The sequence below is a fragment of the Leucoraja erinacea genome, chromosome 9 (assembly GCF_028641065.1).
Source record: "Leucoraja erinacea ecotype New England chromosome 9, Leri_hhj_1, whole genome shotgun sequence".
Taxonomy (NCBI): Eukaryota; Metazoa; Chordata; class Chondrichthyes; order Rajiformes; family Rajidae; genus Leucoraja; species Leucoraja erinaceus.
In genome coordinates this window covers 12482963-12504799 of record NC_073385.1, presented here as the reverse complement: position 1 = coordinate 12504799, position 21837 = coordinate 12482963, and the positions used below count along the sequence as shown (strand labels likewise).

Below are 21837 nucleotides of genomic sequence, written 5' to 3'. Positions count from 1 at the left end.
GTTTGGCTGTGTGGCCGACATTGGGTGGATAACTGGGCACAGTTACGTCGTGTACGGCCCGCTGTGCAATGGAGGGACCAGTGTTTTGTTTGAGAGCACTCCTGTCTACCCTAACCCAGGTAAGGACAAGATCGTATTTGTTCCAGCCTATTATTTCTCCCGCAGTCTCAGCGCGACGTCTCCATTCTGACGATCCGGTTTGAGTAATCGAGAGAAAATCTCAACATGTGCCGCGGTGGTAAAGTTGCTGCTTGTGCGTTTGTACGTTCTCCCCGTGACCTGCGTGAGTTTTCTCCGAGATCTTCAATTTCCTCCCACACTCCAAAGAAGACGTACAGGTTTGGGGGTTAATTGGCTTGGCAAATGTATGGCCTACTCCTGCACCTATTGTCTATTGTCCCTAGTCGGTGTAGGATAGTGTTAGTGTACGGGGATCGATGGTTGGCGCAGACCTGGCCTATTTCCGCACTGTATCTCTAAACTAAACTAAACTAAACTAACCTTTGCAGAGATTCACTTGCATGATCTCCAAAGGGCCTGTCCCACTTAGGCAACACTTTAGGCGACTGCCAGGGACTAGTTTGAATGGAATTCACCTGCTACACCTGGCGACAACCTACGACAGCAAAAATTGTCGCCACTGTAGCTGAAAAATGTTGACAATTTTGAGGTAGTCGCCCAGGAAATCGCCTAAGTGGGACAGGCCCTTAAGTCACGGCTTCATGAGAAATCCTATTTTACCTGAGAATTTCTCCTCAGTGACTAAGAATGAGATCAACAGAGAGAATGAAAACACAGATTGTGCTGGAGGAACTCGGCAGGTCAGGCAGCATCAGGGAAGGGGATGGACAGACAACGTTTCGAGTTGGGATCCCGTCTGAAGAAAGGACCCATCCCGAAATGTTGTCTGTCCATTCCCTAGCCGGATGCTGCACCTGGAGTCAGGATCGAACCCGGGTCTCTGGCGCTGTAAGGCAGCAACACTACCGCTGCGCCACCGTGTCACCCAAATAAGATGTTTGTTTAAGTATCGAGATATCAAAACATAAAATGCTGGCGTGGCACAGTGACTGAAACTCCAAAGATGTACACATATGTAGGCTAAATGTCTTGGTATAATTGGCCTTACTGTGTGTGTAGGGTAGAGTGTAATGCCTCTGTCCCACCTGATCGGATACCTCTGGTGACTTTGTGCCCCACCCAAGGTTTCCGTGAGATTCCCGGAGGTCCCAGGATTTTTTTGTCAGTCTCCCTACCTGCTTCCACTACCTGCAACCTCCGGCAACCACCTGCAACCTCCGGCAACCACCTGCAACCTCCGGGAACTGCACGGAAACCTTGGGTGGGGCGCAAAGTCTCCAGAGGTTTCCGTTCAGGTTTCCTAAGTGGGACAGGGGCATTAGTGTGCAAGGATGGCTGGTCGGTGCAGACTCGGTGAGCATACGGGCCTGTTTACGCGCTGTATCACCAAACCAAATCGCCATCTATCCATGTCCTCCATAGACGCTGCCTGAACCGCTGAGTTACTCCAGCACTTTGTATTTTGCTTATGGTTCCAGCATCTGCAGTTCCTAAAGTCACTACCCAGATACCTCTATCCTATCTCTCGCAGTACCATTGACTCACAAAAGAAAGATTCATTAAAAATTAATAGATGACCCAGCGTCTTTGGGGGAAAGGAATTATAATTTTCGACCTATTGTGAGTAGGGTTCCCAGTTTAGTTTAGTTTAGAGATACAGCGTGGGAACAGGCCCTTCGGCCCATCGAGTCCGTACTGACCAGCGATCCCCGCACATTAAAACTATCCTACACCCACTAATTTCACATTTATACCAATCCATTTAACCTACAAACCTGTACGTTTTTGGAGTGTGGGAGGAAACCGAAGATCTTGGAGAAAACCCACGCAGGTCACGAGGAGAACGTGCAAACTCCGTACAGACAGCACCACAAATCGGCATCGAACCCGGGTCTCTGGCGCTGTCAGTGCTGTAAGGCAGCAACTCTACCGCTGTGTCACCGTGCCACCATAAATAACTTTACTATTGATAAGCTTGCCTCCAAAGTCCGGTTCTTTCTGATATCTAGGAAACTTTGATTACATCGCCCTCTGCCCGGCCTCCTCAGTTCTGGGAAATTCAACACTGTTTGTGCGACCTCTGGAGTCCACAACACCACCTGCTATGTTGTACACTTCGCTCCAAATCGCGTTTCTAGAAACGGCGATGAGAAATTCAGAGATAAGCGTTGGGTAATGCAAACCTTGATCTTGTCTGGTTTTTAGTTTAGTTTAGTTTAGGCCTACAGTGCGGAAACAGGCCCTTCAGCACAACGAGTCCTCGCCGAGCAGCGATTTTGCCCCCCCCCCCCCCCATATTAACTCTATCCTACACACAATGGGGACAATTTTTACATTTACCAAGTCAAACAACCTACAAACCTGCACGTCTTTGGAGTGTGGGAGGAAACCGAAGATCTCGGAGAAAATCCACGCAGGTCACGGGGAGAACGTACAAACTCCGTACAGACGGCACCCGTAGTCGGGATCGAACCCGGGTCTCCGGCGCTGCACCCGCTGTAAGGCAGCAACTCTACCGCTGCGCCACCGTGAACGCAGTCGGGAACACCTCCAGCTTCAGGGACAGCTTCTTCTCCGCCATTATGAGGCATCTGAACCAGTTTAGTTTCGTTATTTATTGTCACATGCACCGAGTTACAAAAAGTGGTCCATCCCATACCCCCACCGTCAATGGGATCTACAGGAGGCGCCCGCTCAAAATGGCAGCCAGCATCGTCAGAGACCCACACCACCCTGGCCACGATCTCATTTCATCCCCTGCCATCAGGTAGAAGGTACAGGAGACTGAAAACTGTAACGTCCAGGTTCAGGAACAGCTTCTTCCCTACAACCATCAGGCTATTAAACACAACAACCTCCAACTACGAACTACAAACTATCTTGATCGCATGTGGGACTTCGGGCTCTGTCTTGTTTTTGCACTGTATTGCTTTGTTTTATATTTAATGAACTTTTTGTCGATTATTATGGTTTTGTTTTGGGACACATGGCACTAAAACACTCTTGACTTATAGGTTTAAGGTGAAGGGGGAAAGGATTTAAAGGGAATCTGAGGGGTAACTTTTGAGGTGGTGGGTGTATGGAACGAGCTGCCAGAGGAGGTAGTTGAGACAGGGACTATCGCAACGTTAAAGAGACATTTAGACGGGTACATGGATAGGCCAGGTTACAATACAATACGATAGAGCTTTATTTATCCCAGGCGGGAAACAGATCTGCCAACATTTGATTAAAACACAAAATACATGAAACATGAAATTAAAGTGGAAAGGCTTGGGGGATGTGGAAAGATTGTGGGGGGTTGGGTGGGGTGGGGGGGGGGGGTCAGTTTACCCCACGACAGAAGGGGGAAGGGTTGTAAAGTTTGTTAGCCGCAGGGAAGAAGGATCTCCTGTGGCGTTCTGTGCTGCATCTTGGTGGAACCGGTCTGTTGCTGAAGGTGCTCCTCAGGTTGACCAGTGAGTCATGGAGGGGATGAGCTGTATTGTCCGGGATGCTCCGTTTAGAGGGATGTGGGACAAAGGCAGGCAGATGGGACTGGTGTGAATGGGACATGTTGGTCGGCGTGGGCAAGTTTGGTCTCCTAATCTGAGGAAAGACATTCTTGCCATAGAGAGAGCACAGAGAAGGTTCACCAGACTGATTCCTGGGATGGCAGGACTTTCATATGAAGAAAGACTGGATAGACTCGGCTTGTACACGCTGGAAGTTAGAAGATTAAGGGGGGGATCTTATAGAAACTTACAAAATTCTTAAGGGGTTGGACAGGCTAGATGCAGGAAGATTGTTCCCGATGTTGGGGAAGTCCAGAACAGGATTGTTCCCGATGTTAGGGGTCACAGTTTAAGGATAAGGGGGAAATCTTTTAGGACCGAGATGAGAAAAACATTTTTCACACAGAGAGTGGTGAATCTCTGGAATTCTCTGCCACAGAAGGTAGTTGAGGCCAGTTCATTGGTTATATTTAAGAGGGAGTTAGATGTGGCCCTTGTGGCTAAAGGGATCAGGGGGTATGGAGAGAAGGCAGGGATGGGATACTGAGTTGGATGATCAGCCATGATCATATTGAATGGCGGTGCAGGCTCGAAGGGCCGAATGGCCTACCTATTTTCTATGTTTCTATCACTACTGTGAACGGGGCGATCGATGCTCGGCACGGCCTCGATGGGCCGAAGGGCCTGTTGGCCCCGCTATCCGTGGCTTCCGAACTCCCTGGACTCTGCAGGCGACTTGAACGAGGGCTGGAAGCTGGGTTTGTGTTTGTTGGCTCCAATTGCTGGGTGAACTCTTGCCTCTCCGCCCTGTGTACAGGCCGCTACTGGGAGATGGTGGAAAGGCTGAAGATCAACCAGTTCTACGGGGCACCCACGGCAATCCGGCTGCTGTTCAAGTTCGGGGACAAGTGGGTGAAGTCCTATGACCGGACATCACTGAAAATACTGGGCTCAGGTCAGTACCCAACCCAACCCGCTGGAGCAGAAACCCTGCGTTTATGTCGCGATAATCAATTGTGTTATGGCTTATTATATACAGGGGCTGCTTATATACTTATATATTATTATACTTGTTATATACAGGGGCTGCTTATATACTTATATATTATTATACTTGTTATATACTTGTGATAGGAGCAGAATTAGCATAAATGTCCAACAAAATGGTCGCCGATATTTTCATGACACCGTGTGGGTTGTGTTGGGCTCGGTTAGCGGAAGGGAAACAGCACGTTGATCTAGCAACCTTCATAGGTGATAGGAGCAGAGTTAGGCCATTCGGCCCATCAAGTCTACTCCGACATTCAATCATGGATGATCTATCTCTCCCTCCGAACCCCATTCTCCTGCCTCTCCCCATGACAGCCGTACAAATCAAGAATCTATCTTGAAAAGCCTTGAAAATCTCCATTGACTTGGCCTCCACCCATTAGTCAAGATTGAACCCGGGCCTCTGGTTCTGTGAGGTAGCAACTCGACCTCTGCGCCATCGTTCCGCCCTCTCGTCATTGACGCTCCAGCACGGTGGATGTGGGCCGAATGGCCTCATTGCAAATGTTTCAGTGGGTTATGGGGAGAAGGCAGGAGGATGGGGTTGGGAGGGGGGGAGAGATAGGTCAGCCGTGATTGAATGGCGGAGTGGACTTGATGGGCCGAATGGTCTGCTTCTGCTCCTATCGCCTATGAACTTATGAAGATCCAAGATGGCGCCCAGCCCAACCCAGGCGACTATTTGTGTGCTCGTCACAGAAGTAAATCTGACCGTATGAATTTAGCCGCAGGTTCTTGTTCAGTGCAGTGAAATGAACTGTCTTCTTCTGTTTGAACTTCTCAGTTGGCGAGCCCATCAACACGGAGGCGTGGGACTGGTACTACAGAGTGGTTGGGGACGAGAAGTGTCCAGTGGTGGATACCTGGTGGCAGACAGGTAAGAGGTGGCTCTGATGCTGTGCAACGCCGGTGGGTTTAATATAGTCCCCGAGTTACACAACATGGAAACAGGCCCTTCAGCCCAACATGTCCATGTTGACCAAAATACCTACTTTGCCTGGGTTTTGCCCATATCTTTAGATACAGCACGAGCAACAGGTCCTTCGGCCCACCAAGTCCGCGCCAACCAGCGATCCCCGCACATTAACACCAGAGTTGCTGCCTTACAGCGAATGCAGTGCCGGAGACCCCGGTTCAATCCCGACTACGGGTGCTGCCTGTACGGAGTTTGCACGTTCTCCCCGTGACCGCGTAGGGTTTTCTCCAAGATCTTTGGTTTCCTCCCACACTCGAAAGACGTACAGGTTTGTAAGTTAATTGGCTTGGTAAATATAAACATTGTCCCTAGTGGGAGTAGGATGGTGTTAATGTGCAGGGATCACTGGTCGAAGGGCCTGTTTCTACGCTGTACCTCTAAACTAAACTAAACACCAAGGAGGACACAGGTTTAAGGTGAGAGGGGAAACATTTAACAGGAATCTCAACAGGGGGGCAACGTTTTCACACAGAGAGTGGTGGGTAGATGGAACGTGCAGCTGGAGGTGGTCGTTGAGGCAGATACGAAAACAGCATCTGAAAGAAACTTGGACGGGTACATGGATAGGACAGGTTTAAGGACCAAATGTGGGCAGGTGGGACTAGCAGAGATGGGACATCTTGGTCAGCATGAGTAAAGTGGGCAGAAGGGCCTGTTTCTGTGCTGTATGACTCTATGACCCTATAACTGAAGGGGTTAACAGGAAGAAAAGCGTCTGGTCAAAACATTGATTCCAATGAGCAAGGATTGTGTTTGTTAATCAATGATGAATGAATACAATGACTTTAGAACAGAACTCATCTTTTTACAGGTTGACATGGTTAGTAGAGGGTATTCTTGAGGTACAATCTGTGGTGAATCTGTGGAATTCATTGCCACAGAAGGCTGTGGAGGCCAATTCAATGGATATTTTTAAGGCAGAGATTGATAGATTCTTGATTAGTACGGGCGTCAGAGGTTATGGGGAGAAGGCAGGAGAATGGGGTTGATACGGAGAGATAGATCAGTCATGATTGAATGGTGGAGTAGACTTGTTGGGCCGAATGACCTATTTTCGCTTCTAATTCTGATTGGTTAGCACGCAACGTTTGTACACAGAACAATAAACTAAAAACACAATGTAAAGGGCCTGTCCCACTGTACGAGGTAATTCAAGAGTTCTCTCGAGTTTTCCCCTGATTCGAACTCGGAGAATGTCCGTAGCGGGTCTGTAGGAGTTCGTGGATGTCCCGTAGCGGCTCGTAATGCTAACGGTAGGTACTCGGGGAAATCCGGTAAACCCGTGACGTTTTTTCAACACTGTGAAAAATGTCCACGAGTAAAAAAATACTCGTGATGAGAAATATCGCTCGCACGAGCCGCTACGAGACATCCACCAACTCCTATGGACCCGCTACAGACATGCTCCGCTTTCGAATCAGGGGCAAACTCGGGAGAACTCTTGAATTACCTCGTACAGTGGGACAGGCCCTTAAGTCAGAATGTCATTGTTCTGTTTGGGACATGTGACAATAAAACACTCTTGACTTGAATGTTTCAATGCTGATGGCTGATGATCTGACTCACGGCCTCTGTTCAGTTTAGTTTAGTTTGTGTTAGATTATTGTCATGTGTACCGAGGTACAATGAAAATCTTATGTTGCGTGCTATCCAGTCAGCAGAAAGACAATACATGATTACAATCGAGCCATTATAGTGTATAGATACATGATATGGGAATAACGTTTAGTGCAAGGTAAAGCCAGCAAAGTCCGATCAAGGATAGTCTGAGGGTCACCAATGAGTTAGATAATAGTTCAGGACTGCCCTCTGGTTGTGGTAGGATGGTTCAGTTGCCTGAATACAGCTGGGAAGAAACTGTCCGTCAATCTGGAGTGTGCGTTTTCACACTTCTGTACCTTTTACCTCGATGATGCTGCTGGCCTTGCCGAGGCAGCGCGAGGTGTACATGGAGTGGGTGGAAGGGAGGTTGGTTTGCCTGATGGTCTGGGCCGTATAGCCTCCGTTTTCTGATGGGCGGTTTCTCTTGCAGAGACGGGAGGGATCTGTATCGCCCCTCGTCCCGCTGCAAGAGATGCGGAGATTGTCCCTGCCATGGCAATGAGGCCGTTCTTTGGAATAAACCCTGTCCTCATGGATGACCAGGTAACTGGGGTGCATCGCCCGAACCCCTTTAACCCAGCTGGTAGCGTTAATCGATTGAAAGAAGCAGCGTGGAAACAGGCCCTTCGGCCCAATGAGACCATGCCGACTACCGATCACACTTTCGCACTCGTTAACTTTAGTTTGTTCGTTTAGAGATACAGCGCGGCAACAGGCCCATCGGCCCTCCGACACCGCGCCGACCAGCGATGCCCGCACACTAACACTATCCTACACACACTAGGGACAAATTTACATTTATGCCAAGCCGATTTACTTACAAACCGGCACGTCTTTGGGGTGTGGGAGAAAATGGAAGATCTCAGAGAAAACCCACGCAGGTCACGGGCAGAACATAAAACGTTGTACAGGCACGGGCGGCACGGTGGCACAGCGGTAGAGTTGTTGCCTTACAGCGCCAGAGTCCCGGGTCTGATCCCGACAACGGGCGCTGTCTGTACGGAGTTAGTACATTATCCCTGTGACCACGTGGGTTTTCTCCGAGATCTTCGGTTTCCTCCCACACTCCAAAGACGTCCAGGTTTGTAGGTTAATTGGCTTGGTATGAATGTCAAATTGTTAGTAGAGTGTGTAGGATAGTGTTAATGTACGGGGATCGCAGCTCGGCGCGGACTCGAAGGGCCGAAGGGCCTGTTTCCGTGCTGTATCTCTAAACTGAAACTAAACTGCTCCAGCACTTTGTGTCTTTTTTCTCTATGTAGCTGTCTGCCACTCGTAATAAGGACAGAGTCCCCCTTGTCCTCACCTTCCACACTACCAGCAGTCACATACAACATATAATCCTCCGACATTTTCGCCACCTCCAACGGGATCCCACCACTGGCCACATCTTCCCATCTCCTCCCCTTTCGGTTTTCCGCAGAGACCGCGCCCTCCGTAACCCCCTGGCCAATTCGTCCCTTCCCACCCAAACCACCCCCTCCCCGGGTACTTTCCCTTGCAACCGCAGGAAATGCTACACTTGTCGCTTTACCTCAACCCCCTCGACTCCATCCAAGGACCCAAACAGTCTTTCCAGGTGAGGCAGAGGTTCACCTGCACCTCCTCCAACCTCATCTATTGCATCCGCTGCTCTAGGTATCAGCTGCTCTACATCGGTGAGACCAAGCGCAGGCTTGGCGTTGCTTCACCCAACACCTCCGCTCGGTTCGCAATAACCAGCCTGATCTCCCGGTGGCTCAGCACTTCAACTCCCCCTCCCATTCCGAATCCGACCTTTCGGTCCTGGGCCTCCTCCATGGCCAGAGTGAGTCCCACTGTAAATTGGAGGAACAGCACATCATATTTCGCTTGGGAAGTTTACACCCCAGCGATATGAACATTGACTTCTCCAATTTCAGGTAGTCCTTGCTTTCTCCCTCCTTCCAGCATCTGCAGTTCCTTCTTAAACATTTCGTCATTTAAATGTTGTTAAATTTTACATATATATATATATTGTGCTCCAATCACTTACGACATTATGACCTAATATATATATATATGTATTAGTTCATAATGTCAGAAGTGATTGGAGCAGAATTAGGCCATTCGACCCATCAAATCTATTCTGCCATTCAATCATGGCTGATCTATCTCCCTCCTACCCCATTCTCCTGCCTTCTCTCCATAACCCCTGACACTTATACTAATCAAGAATCTCTTTCTGTCTTAAAACTATTCACTGACCTGGTCTCCACAGTCTGCTGTGGCAAAGAATCCCACAGATTCACCACCCTCTGACTAAAGAGATTCCTCCTCATCACCTTCCTGAAGGAACGTCCTTTAATTCTGAGGCTGTGACCTCTGGTCCTAGACACTCCCACTGGTGGAAACATCCTCTCACCCATCCACCCTATCCCTGGCCTTTGACTATTCGGTAACACTTTGCGTTGACGTTACTTTGCTTCACGTCAATACGCCCTCACACACTTTGCTCTGTCTGTTCCAGGGTAAGAGGCTAATGGACAACAACACCTCTGGGCCTCTCTGCATCGCCCAGCCGTGGCCAGGGATGGCTCGGACTATCCACAACGACCACGACAGATTTGTGAACACGTATTTCAAACCCTACCCCAGTGAGTGGACGTGTAGTGTTGATAATGGCCGTGTCTTGGATCTGTGCGCAGGGATGTGGGACTAGTGTCCATTTCAGTTCCATTTAGGTACAGTGAAAAGCTTTAGTTACCCGCTAACCACTCAGCGGAAAGACAATACATGGTTAATTCCCGGGATGGCGGGTCTGTCATTTGCTGAGAGAATGGAGCAGCTGGGCTTGTGCACTCTGGAGTTTAGAAGGATGAGAGGGCATCTTATTGAAACATATAAGATTGTTAAGGGTTTGGACACGCTAGAGGCAGGAAACATGTTCCCGATGTTGGGGGAGTCCAGAACCAGGGGCCACAGTTTAAGAATAAGGGGTAAACCATTTAGAACGGAGACGAGGAAACACTTTTTCTCACAGAGAGTTGTGAGTCTGTGGAATTCTCTGCCTCAGAGGGCGGTGGAGGCCGGTTCTCTGGATACTTTCAAGAGAGAGCTAGACAGTGCTCTTAAAGATAGTGGAGTCAGGGGGATATGGGGAGAAGGCAGGCATTGATTGTGGATGATCAGCCATGATCGCATTGAATGGCGGTGCTGGCTCGAAGGGCCGAATGGCCTACTCCTGCACATATTGTCTATTGTCCCTTTCAACCCCATCCTCCTTCCTGCCTTCTCCCCAAAACCCTTGACTCTACTCCTATTCCTTATGAGTGATCCATTTACAGTGTACAGATACATGATAAGGGAATAATGTTCAGTGCGAGGTAGAGCCAGCAAAGTCTGATCAAGGATAGTCCGAGGGTCACCAGTGAGGTAGATAGTAGTTCAGCACTGCTCTCTGGTTGTGGTAGGATGGTTCAGTTGTCTGATAACAGCTGGGAAGAAACTGTCAATGAATCTGGTGCACAGGCCCAGAGCAGAGAGCAGACTTTGGACGATCTGCCAGCGACGGCCAGTCTCTTATTCACTCTCTCCTCTTTCTCTCTACAGACTACTTCTTCACGGGTGACGGAGCCTACAGATCTGAGAAGGGCTATTACCGGATCACGGGCAGGCTCGACGACGTCATCAATATCAGCGGGCACCGGCTTGGCACAGCCGAGATCGAAGGCGCTGTGGTAGGAGGAGCTCGGTCGGTGGAGGGAACGTGGGTTTCAAGCCTCTCGTATCAGCGGGCGTTTCTTGTTTTGGGATTTATTGAACGGATTTCAATGGTGGTGCTGCTGCCTCATAGCGCCAGAGACCAGGGTCCGATCCCAACCACGGGTGCTGTCTGCGCTGAGTTCATTCATTCTCCCCTTGACCAAGTGGGTTTTCTCCGAGGCCGGGTCCATACGTTATAGGAGCGTAATTAGGCCATTCAGCACATCAAGTCCACTCCACCATTCAATCATGGCTAACCTACAGTATCTCTGGGGGGGGAGTCCAGAACCAGGGGCCACAGTTTAAGAATAAGGGGTAAGCCATTTAGAACGGAGACGAGGAAACACTTTTTCACACAGAGAGTTGTGAGTCTGTGGAATTCTCTGCCTCAGAGGGCAGTGCAGGCCGGTCCTCTGGATACTTTCAAGAGAGAGCTAGATAGGCTCTTAAAGATAGCGGAGTCAGGGGATATGGGGATTGATTGTGGATGATCAGCAATGATCACATTGAATGGCGGTGCTGGCTCGAAGGGCCGAATGGCCTATTCCTGCACATATTGTTTACTGTCCCTCTCAACCCCATCCTCCTGCCTTCTCCCCAAAACCCTTGACACCCGTTCTAATCAAGAATCTATCAATCTCCGCCTTAAAAATACCAATTGACTTGGCCTCCACAGCCGCCTGTGGCAATGAATTCCACAGATTCACCATCCTCTGTCTGAAGAAATTCCTCCTCATCTCCTTTCTAAAGGCACGTCCTTTTATTCTGAGGCCCTGCGTGTGACGGTTTGCTCCCACATCCCAAAGACGTGCAGGTTTGTAGGATAATTGGCGACTGTAAATTGTCCCTAGTGTGTAGGATAGAACTAGTTTACAGGTAGGTGATCAATGGTCGGCATGAGCTTGGTGGCCGAAGGGCCAAAGGGCCTGTTTCCATGCAGTGTCTCTGAACGTATTACCTCGTGGTCAGTAGCTGACCGCACTAACGCACTCTCCACCATGTAGTGTGGTATTGTAATTGTGCAGAATGGGAATGATTGGAACAGGGTGACACGGTGGCGCAGTGGTAGAGTTGCTGCCTCACAGCGCCAGTGACCCGGGTTCGATCCTGACTATGGGTGCGGCCTGCGCAGAGTTTGCTCGTTCTCCCCGTGATCTGTGTCGGTTTACTCCAGGTGCTCCAGTTTCCTCCCACATTCCAAAGACGTGCGTGCGGGTTGGTAGCTGACTTGGCTTTGGTAAAATTGTAAAATGTCCCCTGGTGTGTGCAGGTGAGTGCTAGTGTGCGGGGTGATCGCTGGCCAACACGAGCTCGGTGGGCCGAAGGGCCTGTTTCCGCGCTGTACCTCTCAAGGTACTATCTCGCGGCTTGTAGGTCCCCACGCCAAGTCAGTCTCTGTCATGTTGTGTGGTGCATGAGTGGTGGTGAATGGGATTGATTGGATTGGATCTGGGGGCCATGAGGTGTTGTGGTCTCATGCAGCGGGTGAATCCATCACTCCAATGCTACTATCAAGATGGGGACAATAAGTTTGAATGAATGAATAAGTTTATTGGCCAAGTATTCACATACAAGGAATTTGCCTTGGTGCTCTGCCCACAAGTGACAACATGACATACAGTGACAATTAAGAATGACATAAAACATTAAACATAAATAATAATCGATTTAAATTAAATAAAATACCAGAGCAAAAGGAGGCTACAGATTTTGGGTTATCGAGTAGAGCTGCTACTTGTGGAAAAAAGCTGTTTTTATGTCTGGCTGTGGCAGCTTTGACAGTCCGGAGTCGCCTTCCAGAGGGAAGTGATTCAAAGAGTTTGTGGCCAGGGTGAGAGGGGTCAGAGATGATCTTACCCGCTCGCTTCCTGGCCCTTGCAATGTACAGTTCGTCAATGGGGGGGAAGGTTGAAGCCAACAGCCTTGTGCAGCCGATCGGACGATACGTTGCAGCCTCCGGGTGTCGGCTTGGTCGCGAGGAAGAGCTGTCCAGAAGCAGGAGAGGTACACCCAGAACGGGGACACTTCATCTGAAGCAGCAACACGGGACCGTGTGTGTACCTACCGACACTAACGACCCATAGAGTCATCCACTGAGTCCGTGCCGACCAGCGATCCCTGTACACTAGCATTATCCCACACACTGGGATAGTGTATGGGGTACAGGCCGGTCACGGTGGTGTAGCGGTAGAGTTGCTGCCTTACTGTGCTTGCAGCGTGGGAGACCCGGGTTCGATCCTGACTACGGGCGCTGTCTGTACGCAGTTTGTACGTTCTCCCCGTGACCTGCGTGGGTTTTCTCAGAGATCTTCGGTTTTCTCCCACACTCCAAAGACGTACAGGTTTGTAGGTTAATTGGCTTGGTAAAAGTTTAAAAAAATTGTCCCGAGTGGGTGTAGGATTGTGTTAATGTGCGGGGATCGCTGGTCGGCGCGGACCCGGTGGCTGAATGGACCTGTTTCCACGCTGTATCTTTAAACTAAACTAAACTAAACTAAACTAAACTAAACTAGGGACAGTTTTACGAACTTAGTGAAGCCAATCAACCTACAAAAACCCGTACGTCTTCGGAACCTGTGGGAAGAAGCCGGAGCTCCCGGAGAAAACCCACGCAGGTCACGGGGAGAACGGACAAACTCCACACAGACGGCAGCCGAGGTCAGGATCGAACCGGGGTTTTCTGGCGCTGTGTGGCGGCGACTCTACCCGCTGCACCACCGTGCCACCCTGTGTGGAGGGGAGCCTTTGGAAGGCAGAGGGTCAGATGAAACCGCTGATCGCCCCCACCCCCCACCATGTTTTCTTTTTTGGACCTTTCAGAACCAGCACCGCGTTGTGGCTGAATCCGCGGCAATTGGATGCGCTCACGAGATCAAGGGAGAAGGTAAGATGATCTGAGGGAGAGGGAGAGGCGGAGGGAACAAGATGTTGCAGAGGGTGGTGAATGCACAGGGTAGTGAGTCGAGAGGTGCACATACAATGCTCCAACCGCAGAATCTTCCAGAATGTTCTTCATACGGTCATAAGTGATAGGAGCAGAATTAGGCCATTCGGCCCATCATCAAGTCCACTCCGCCATTCAAACGTGGCTGATCTATCTCTCCCTCTCAACCCCATTCTCATGCCTTCTCCCCATAACCTCTGACACCCGTACTAATCAAGAATCGATATCCACTGACTCGGCAAGGAATTCCCCAGAAGGCCACCGTTCTTGCAACAGATAAGCATGTGAATTGATTAGTAGAAGAGGGGTTCTCGACCCAAAACGTCACCCATTCCTTCTCTCTAGAGATGCTGCCTGTCCCGCTGAGTTACTCCGGCATTTGGTGTCTCACATGGTGTAAACCAGCATCTGCACATTGATTAGTGGAGACTAATAGCAGGATTAGGAAAAGTCCAGACGTCACCCAATTTAGGCACTTGTTTTCCGTCTTGCAACAGATAACCAGGAAGATGTGATGAATCTGACATTTGGGGCTGAAACTGTGTTTAGAGGAGAAAGGTTTTTTTCTTTACGGGGGGTGGGGAGTTGTTGATGGAGGGAGTATTCTCCCGGTATTCCAACAGTCTGGTCTCGGTTCTTGGTCAGGAGCGGTCCCATTTAGCATCCAACGTTCCCATCTACTAGCAAGGCGGCACGGTGGCGCAGCGGTAGAGTTGCTGCATTACAGCGCCAGCGACCCGGGTTCGATCCTGACCAGGGGTGCTCGCCTGTACGTTCTCCCCGTGACCTGCGTTGCGGGCACTCTCCGAGATCTTCGGTTTCCTCCCACACTCCATAAGAAGTACAGGTTTGCCGGTTACTTGACTTGGTGTAAATGTAAAATTGTCCCTAGTGTGCGGGTGGTTGCGTTACTGTGTGGGGTGATCGCTGGTCGGCGTGGACACGGTGGGCCAAAAGACCTGTTTCCACTCTGTAGGTATGTTACAAAACCTACCTGAATCGTCGTTGAGAATCTGCCCCACCCCGTGTGCGCAATTTTGGCGCTGTTTAGAGGGGGCGGGTTTAAAACGCGATTTTTACTAGGCTGTTGCAATCGAAAATGTTCAGCCTAGTAAATCATTAACGAAAAATCGCTGAAAGACCCCGTCGCAAAAGGTATTATTAGTTTTTATGGCCTTGTATAATAGTTATAGTAGTTTAAAAATCACTCTCTAAACCCGCGACCTCTCGCAGCCCCAGGGTTTTATAAAGCAAACAATTAAAGGTATGTACCTTATTTTTACATTAAAATGGGCTTCTTAAGAACCCTGTTATTAAAGTTTTCTATAGCGAGTAGCTAATTTTGGGCTCTATATATCCCGCAGTATTTTTCTGGGCATTTGAGGGCACAAATCCACTGCAATGTAAACGTTCTAAACCAGCGCGTTCACAGGAACCCACTAGAAAGCCGATTTAAATTTGACTTTAATTTACAGCAATTGAACACTAAATTCCTTCCATTTGGCCTATAAATTAATGTAAATGAGATTTTAAAATCATGTTTTATTGTGAATTATTTATGAATATTATTTGGACACTTGGGCTATTTAAAAACATTAATCATTTATTAAGAATTGGATAGATGTTTAGATCTAGTAATTGAAGTATGAAATTTGCTACACTTGGGTAACTAACTAATTATATGCTTTAATTTCAGGTCATCCAAGTAAGATTATTTTATGTTTGTTTCAGAATGGTTCAATCTACGATAACTGAAAATTTCATTCAGTTCTCTTAATTTTTAAGAAGGTTATGGCCTTTTGACTGTCCATGATCACTGTTTTTTTGTCATGTCCATAGAAAATCAATAGGGAACAAGATGCTAATTTCCGAGTATGAAAATGGCCATAACTTTTTAAATACTTGAGATATGAAAGTGAATTAGGTGTCAAATTAAACTTATTTTTATGCTTTATCTGATGGGATAAATTACAGGCTTGATTTTTTAAATCTCAAAATTTTGTAACATTGTTACACTCTGTATCTCTAAACCAGGCACGTGCCGTCAAGAGCAGTGCCTACCCTTACTAAAATTATAACAAGTTAATTATTAAATATAAATAGTAAAGATTTCCAATTAATTTACTAAATTCAGTATTTATTATTAAATGGTTATTATTTTAATAATGGATCTTAGGTAGACATAATTCTCCCGTGCCTTTCATCCGCAGTACGTGTAATACCCGTAACTATATTCAACTCACGTGCCGTGGATGCTGCTTCAAGACTTCACTTACAATAGGCAATAAAGGCAGCTGAAAGCCTGCCTTTGCAACATGGACTGCGCACAAGATGTTGCACATACCCACAGGAGAGGAGACCAATCTGCGCACGTGTTTTTTTACAGATTTTTTAATGTCGATTGTCACAGGACCGATCTCCGCATGCGCGGATTTTACCATTTTCTACGCATGCGTGGTTTTTAAAGGTCGACTGACTGCCCAGTGCCTACTCTCAGTAATTATTCACGGCACGTGCCTGCTCTAAACTAAACTAACATCTAGACTAGCAAGGCATGCGTAACATAATGTTGTCTTCAAAGTTACCAAGGGGTTGCCAACCCACTTTGGGGCTACAGAAGAAAGATCTGAAGAAGCGTCCCAACCTTAAAGATCACTCATCCATTTCCTCCAGAGATGCTGCCTGACCTGCTGATTTACCCCAGCACTTTGTGCCTATCTTTGGTATAAACTAGCATCTGTAGTTCAATGTTTCTACTTGTGAGTTTAACAGTGACTTTGTTCTGACGGAGGGAGGAGTTTGGTTTGTAGGGTCCCCTCGTGGAGTTGGAGAGGTTGTGGTTGATGTTCGTCCTTGTGTCTCCCTCCCCAGCTTCGTACGTCTTCATCATCCTCAAGGATGGGGTGGACATGAGCGAGGCAGTCATCAGGCAGGAACTGAGAGACATCGTCTCGCAGAAGATCGCAAAGTATGCTGCTCCTGATCACATCCAGGTAATGCCTCGGTCTGGTGTTGCTCTGCAGCTGTTCTGGTCCAATCATGCACATATGGCGTTTGGCGGCACTGGGCCTGTACTCGCTGGAGTTTAGAAGGATGAGAGGGAACCTCATTGAAACTTACTGAAGAGTGAAAGGCTTGGATAGAGTGAGTGAGTGAGTGTGTGTGTGAGTGAGTGTGTGTTAGTGTGTGGGGATCGCTGGTCGGTGCAGGCTCGGTAGCCGAAGGGCCTGTTTCCGCGCTGTATCTCTGATGTACACTGCACCTGGTTACCACTAAAGGGGAACCGTTCTCTCTCACTCTCCAGATTGTGAAGCGATTGCCCAAAACCCGGTCGGGCAAGATAATGCGCCGCGTCCTGAGGAAGATCGTGGAGCATAAGCTGGATGAGCTGGGAGATCTGACCACCCTGGATGACCACACGGCCGTGCAGGAGATAGTGGCCGGGCACCGGCAGATGCTGAAGGAGGAAGCTGAGCAATAGGGAGGAGGCATCACGCTGCCGGCCCGTCATTGAGAGGAACCATTAATGTCAGTAAATGTACATCCAGGTGCAGCAGATCACGGCTGCTCTCCACCAAGGCTGGGATCAATGCTGTACATACACTGGCTGCTATTTGCCTTCCTGAGGGGGACCCATTGCATCCTACCAGGAGCACTTCAGGGGAAGATCTCGGACGTAACCGCACTGTCTGACTCTTGTACGCTTGTGAAACTGACTTCAGTGGTTCTATATTTGTCACGTATGAAACTATTTTTGAATATATTCACACAAGCGGGCGCCGCCATGTTTTTTGCACCATTTTCCAAAGTCCAGTGGCCCGCGCTCTCGATGTATTGAACCGACGTCCCTCTCCTCTCCTCTCCACTCCTGGCCATCTTTGTGTCCGGGGGGCCCCTCCTGCAGCCGACCTTGCAGGCGCTCTGGAGGCATTACCCCGGTTCACCCTCCCACCGGCACCTTGCTCCTCTTGCCCGACGTCTCCAGCCCCCTCACGGTTACGCTGACCGCCGAGCCTTTTGGCGGGTACCCGGTCCCACTGTCCAGCAAGCCGACAGGCAGTTCCCCATCCCACCACCCAACAAGCCTACAGGCAGTTCCCCATCCCACCACCCAACAAGCCTACAGCTTGTTCGACATCCCACCACCCAACAAGCCTACAGGCAGTTCCCCATCCCACCACCCAACAAGCCTACAGGCAGTTCCCCCATCCCACCACCCAACAAGCCTACAGCTTGTCCCCCATCCCACAGCCCAACAAGCCTACAGCTTGTCCCACAGTCCCACAGCCAGTGTCCACGCAGCATGTTGCCACACGATTTCGTGCAGGTCTAATTTTTCTCCTCTCGAATCTGGAGCTGATGTCACAGGTATAAGTTTCAGGAGCAGAATGAGGCCATTCGGCCCGTCAAGTCTACTCCGGCATTCAATCATGGCTCATCTCCCTTTGGTCATTCAACCCCATTCAATCATGGGCTGATCTATCTCTCCCTCCTAACCCCATTCTCCTGCCTTCTCCCCGTAATGTCCGACACCCGTACTAATCAAGAATGTATCAATATATTATTAAAATATCCATTGATTTGGCCGCCACAGCCTTCTGTGGCAATGAATTCCCCAGCTTCACCACTGTCTGATTTAAGAAATTCTTCCTCATCTCCTTCCTAAAGGAGCGTCCTTTTATTCTGAGGCTGTGACCTCTGGTCCTACGCTCCCCTGCTAGTGGAAACTTTGCAGATAAAGGGGATAATGAAGATTTCCCCTCACATACATCTTCAAATGTAAATAGTCCAGACTTAACTACAAAGGGCTCTGTTTGCATTTGTGGTGGATCAGGAGGCGAGAAGCCAGAACAATGCTTAGTTAAAGCAAAAGTACAACTTCCGTGTGGCATAGAATAATCGGCACAATGGAAAGAAGGACAAAAGACTTCCATAAGTCAGAGGAGCACAATTAGGCCAATGGGGCCCATTGTGTCTACTCTGCCATTCAATCATGGCTGATCTATCTCTCCCCCGCAACCCCTTTCTCCTGCCTTCTCCCCATAACCCCTGACACTCGCACAAATCAAGAATCTGCCAATCTCTACCTTAAAAATATCCACTGACTTAAGGGCCTGTCCCACTTTCACGACCTCTGCCGAGTTTGCCCTTGACTCATACTCGCAGCACAGTCGTCGAAAGGTCGTAGCGGGCTGTGATGTTAGTTGTAGGTACTCGTGGCATCAAGTAGGTCGGGGCGTTTTGCTAGCCTGATGAAAAATGTCCACGAGTAAAAAAGGTCGTGAATTAGGTGGTGAACGTGGGGCAGGCCCTTTAACCCCTCAGCCTAATTATGTGGCACTGAATTCCACTTGGTTTGTGGGGAGTTTTTTTAAATATATTGTTCAATAATTGTTCTTCTGAACTATCTTCTCATTCATTACACTATTGACTGTTTTAAAACCTACCTGATCTGTTCACTCCTCATTCATAGAAACATAGAAATTAGGTGCAGGAGTAGGCCATTCGGCCCTTCGAGCCTGCACCGCCATTCAATATGATCATGGCTGATCATCCAACTCAGTATCCCGTACCTGCCTTCTCTCCATACCCCCTGATCCCCTTAGCCACAAGGGCCACATCTAACTCCCTCTTAAATATAGCCAATAAACTGGCCTCAACTACCCTCTGTGGCAGAGAGTTCCAGAGATTCACCACTCTCTGTGTGAAAAAACGTTCTTCTCATCTCGGTTTTAAAGGATTTCCCCTCTATCCTTAAGCTGTGACCCCTGGTCCTGGACTTCCCTAACATCGGGAACAATCTTCCTGCATCTAGCCTGTCCAACCCCTTAAGAATTTTGTAAGTTTCTATAAGTTTCTTGCCTCCATTTGCTTATTTGTCATCTTTCATTAAATGAAAAATGTCAGAAATACTTAAAACAAGCCAGTGAGCGTCTGTGTGGAAAAAGTTCATTTCAAGTCAGTGATTCTTCCGTTAGAATGGATTTGTTTTGTAAATTTGTTTTGTCATTTAAGTAAATTTGACCTAATAACATCAAGCAGCCGTTCTTTCCGCAGCCTGCGTGACTCCTGTCAACAACACTGTTCATAAGTCATGGGAGCCGAAATAGGCCATTCGGCCCATCGAGTCCACTCCACCATTCAATCATGGCTGGTGTAACTTTCCCTCTCAACCCCATTCTCCTGCCTTCACCCCGCAGTGACCCTTGACCCATACTGATCGAGAACATGTCACCCACCGCTTTAAAAGTACCCAATGACTTGGCCTCCACTGCCGTCTGTGGCAATGAATTCCACAGATTCACCACAGAAATTCTTCCTCATCTTTCTAAAGGTACATCCTTTTATTCTAAGGCTGTGCCCTCTGGTCCTAGACTCTCCCACTGGGGGGGGGGGGGGGGGGGGGGGGGGGGGGGCGAAACACCTCTCTCTTCACATCCACTCCATCCAGGCCTTTGACTATTACCTCTTCTCACCAACTCCTTGAGCAGGAACCCCCCGCTTTTTCCGATCTTGTGTGTGGATCTTTGAGGACGTTTTGCCTTGTGAGACTTTGACAGAAACACACAGATGGTTGTTCCTGAGATTTATTTCATTAGTTTACAAAGTTTTAAAAATGTCTTTACAAAATATGACAACATGATGAGGAGGTTGACTGAATGTGTACTGATGGGTGTGAAGGAGTGTCCCGGATACAACGTCTACCACTGCAGTCACTGCCAGAGTGTCAGTAATTTCTATTTATCTGCGCTGGGTTTCCTAACTGATCACTTCTCTTGTGCAGCCGTGACTTAGAGACAATACAAGTGAATCTCGGCAAAGTTTAGTTTAGAAATACAGCGCGGAAACAAACCCTTCGGCCCACAGAGTTCGCGCTGACTAGCGATCCCTGCTCACTACACTGCTGCATACTAGGGACAATTTACAATTTTTACCAAAGCCAATTAACCTACACACCTGTACATCTCTGGAGTGTGGGAGGAAACCGGAGCACCTGGGTAAATCCCACCTGGTCACGGGGAAAACGTACAAACTTTGTACAGACAGCACCGTTAGTCAGGATCGAACCTGGATCTCTGGTGCTATGAGGCAGCTGCTCTACTGCAGCGCCACTGTGCCACCCTGCCAAGTTGTTGATCCGAGAGTCTGGGTTCAGGCTACTTGACCTAACAGTCACTCACTCACAGTCGATCTCATCTCCTGGAGAGGGTTTTACCGTGGCCATCTGCTGTTACGTAGAATGCAAAGTGTTTGTGTAACTCAGCAAGTCAGGCAGCATCTGTGGAGGGCATGGACAGGCAACGTGACAGGTCAGGGCCCTTCTACAGAACAATTGTAGCGGAGGGAAGGAGAGTTGGAGGAGTTGGAGGCAGGACAAAGCCCGGCAAGTGGCACAAGTGTGGGGGAGTTGTGTTTGGCACGTGGGCGGACAAAGGCTACAGATGAAAAAGAGACAGAAGTTTTGGAGGTTCAGCCCACCAAGTCCACGACGACCACCAATCACCCAGTACACTGGTTGTATCCTCCACCATCTCACTGTTCATCAGTCAACGAAAGTAAACATGCAGGTACAGCAGGCAGTGAAGAAAGCGAATGGCATGTTGGCCTTTATAACAAGAGGAATAGAATATAGGAGCAAAGAGATCCTTCTGCAGTTGTACAGGGCCCTAGTGAGACCACACAAGGAGTATTGTGTGCAGTTTTGGTCCCTTAATTTGAGGAAGGACATTCTTGCTATTGAGGGAGTGCAGCGTAGGTTTACAAGGTTAATTCCAGGGATGGCAGGACTGTCATATGCTGAGAGAATGGAGCAATTAACCATGTACCTCGCACGTCTTTGGAGTGTGGGAGGAAACCGGAATACCCGGAGGAAACCCAGGCATTCACGGGGAGAAGGTGCAAACTCTGTATAGACGGCACCCGTAGTCAGGATTTGCAGGTTCATTGGCTTTTGTAAATTGTGTGTA

The 21837-nt window shown here is 48.7% G+C and overlaps 1 protein-coding gene across 1 annotated transcript in view; it reads left to right on the top strand.

The window, feature by feature from the left end:
* LOC129700010 (acetyl-coenzyme A synthetase 2-like, mitochondrial) overlaps window positions 1-17995 on the top strand; it is a 42258-nt gene extending 24263 nt beyond the window's left edge. Inside the window, exons 8-16 of the mRNA XM_055640142.1 lie at window positions 1-119; window positions 4393-4530; window positions 5410-5502; window positions 7634-7746; window positions 9692-9818; window positions 10774-10901; window positions 13747-13810; window positions 16742-16863; window positions 17175-17995. The exon at window positions 1-119 is cut by the window's left edge and continues 6 nt beyond it. Of these exons, the coding sequence (XP_055496117.1) occupies window positions 1-119; window positions 4393-4530; window positions 5410-5502; window positions 7634-7746; window positions 9692-9818; window positions 10774-10901; window positions 13747-13810; window positions 16742-16863; window positions 17175-17351 (1081 nt within the window). The 3' untranslated portion in view covers window positions 17352-17995. The remainder of the gene's footprint in view (window positions 120-4392; window positions 4531-5409; window positions 5503-7633; window positions 7747-9691; window positions 9819-10773; window positions 10902-13746; window positions 13811-16741; window positions 16864-17174) is intronic.
* The last annotated feature ends 3842 nt before the right edge of the window (window positions 17996-21837 follow it).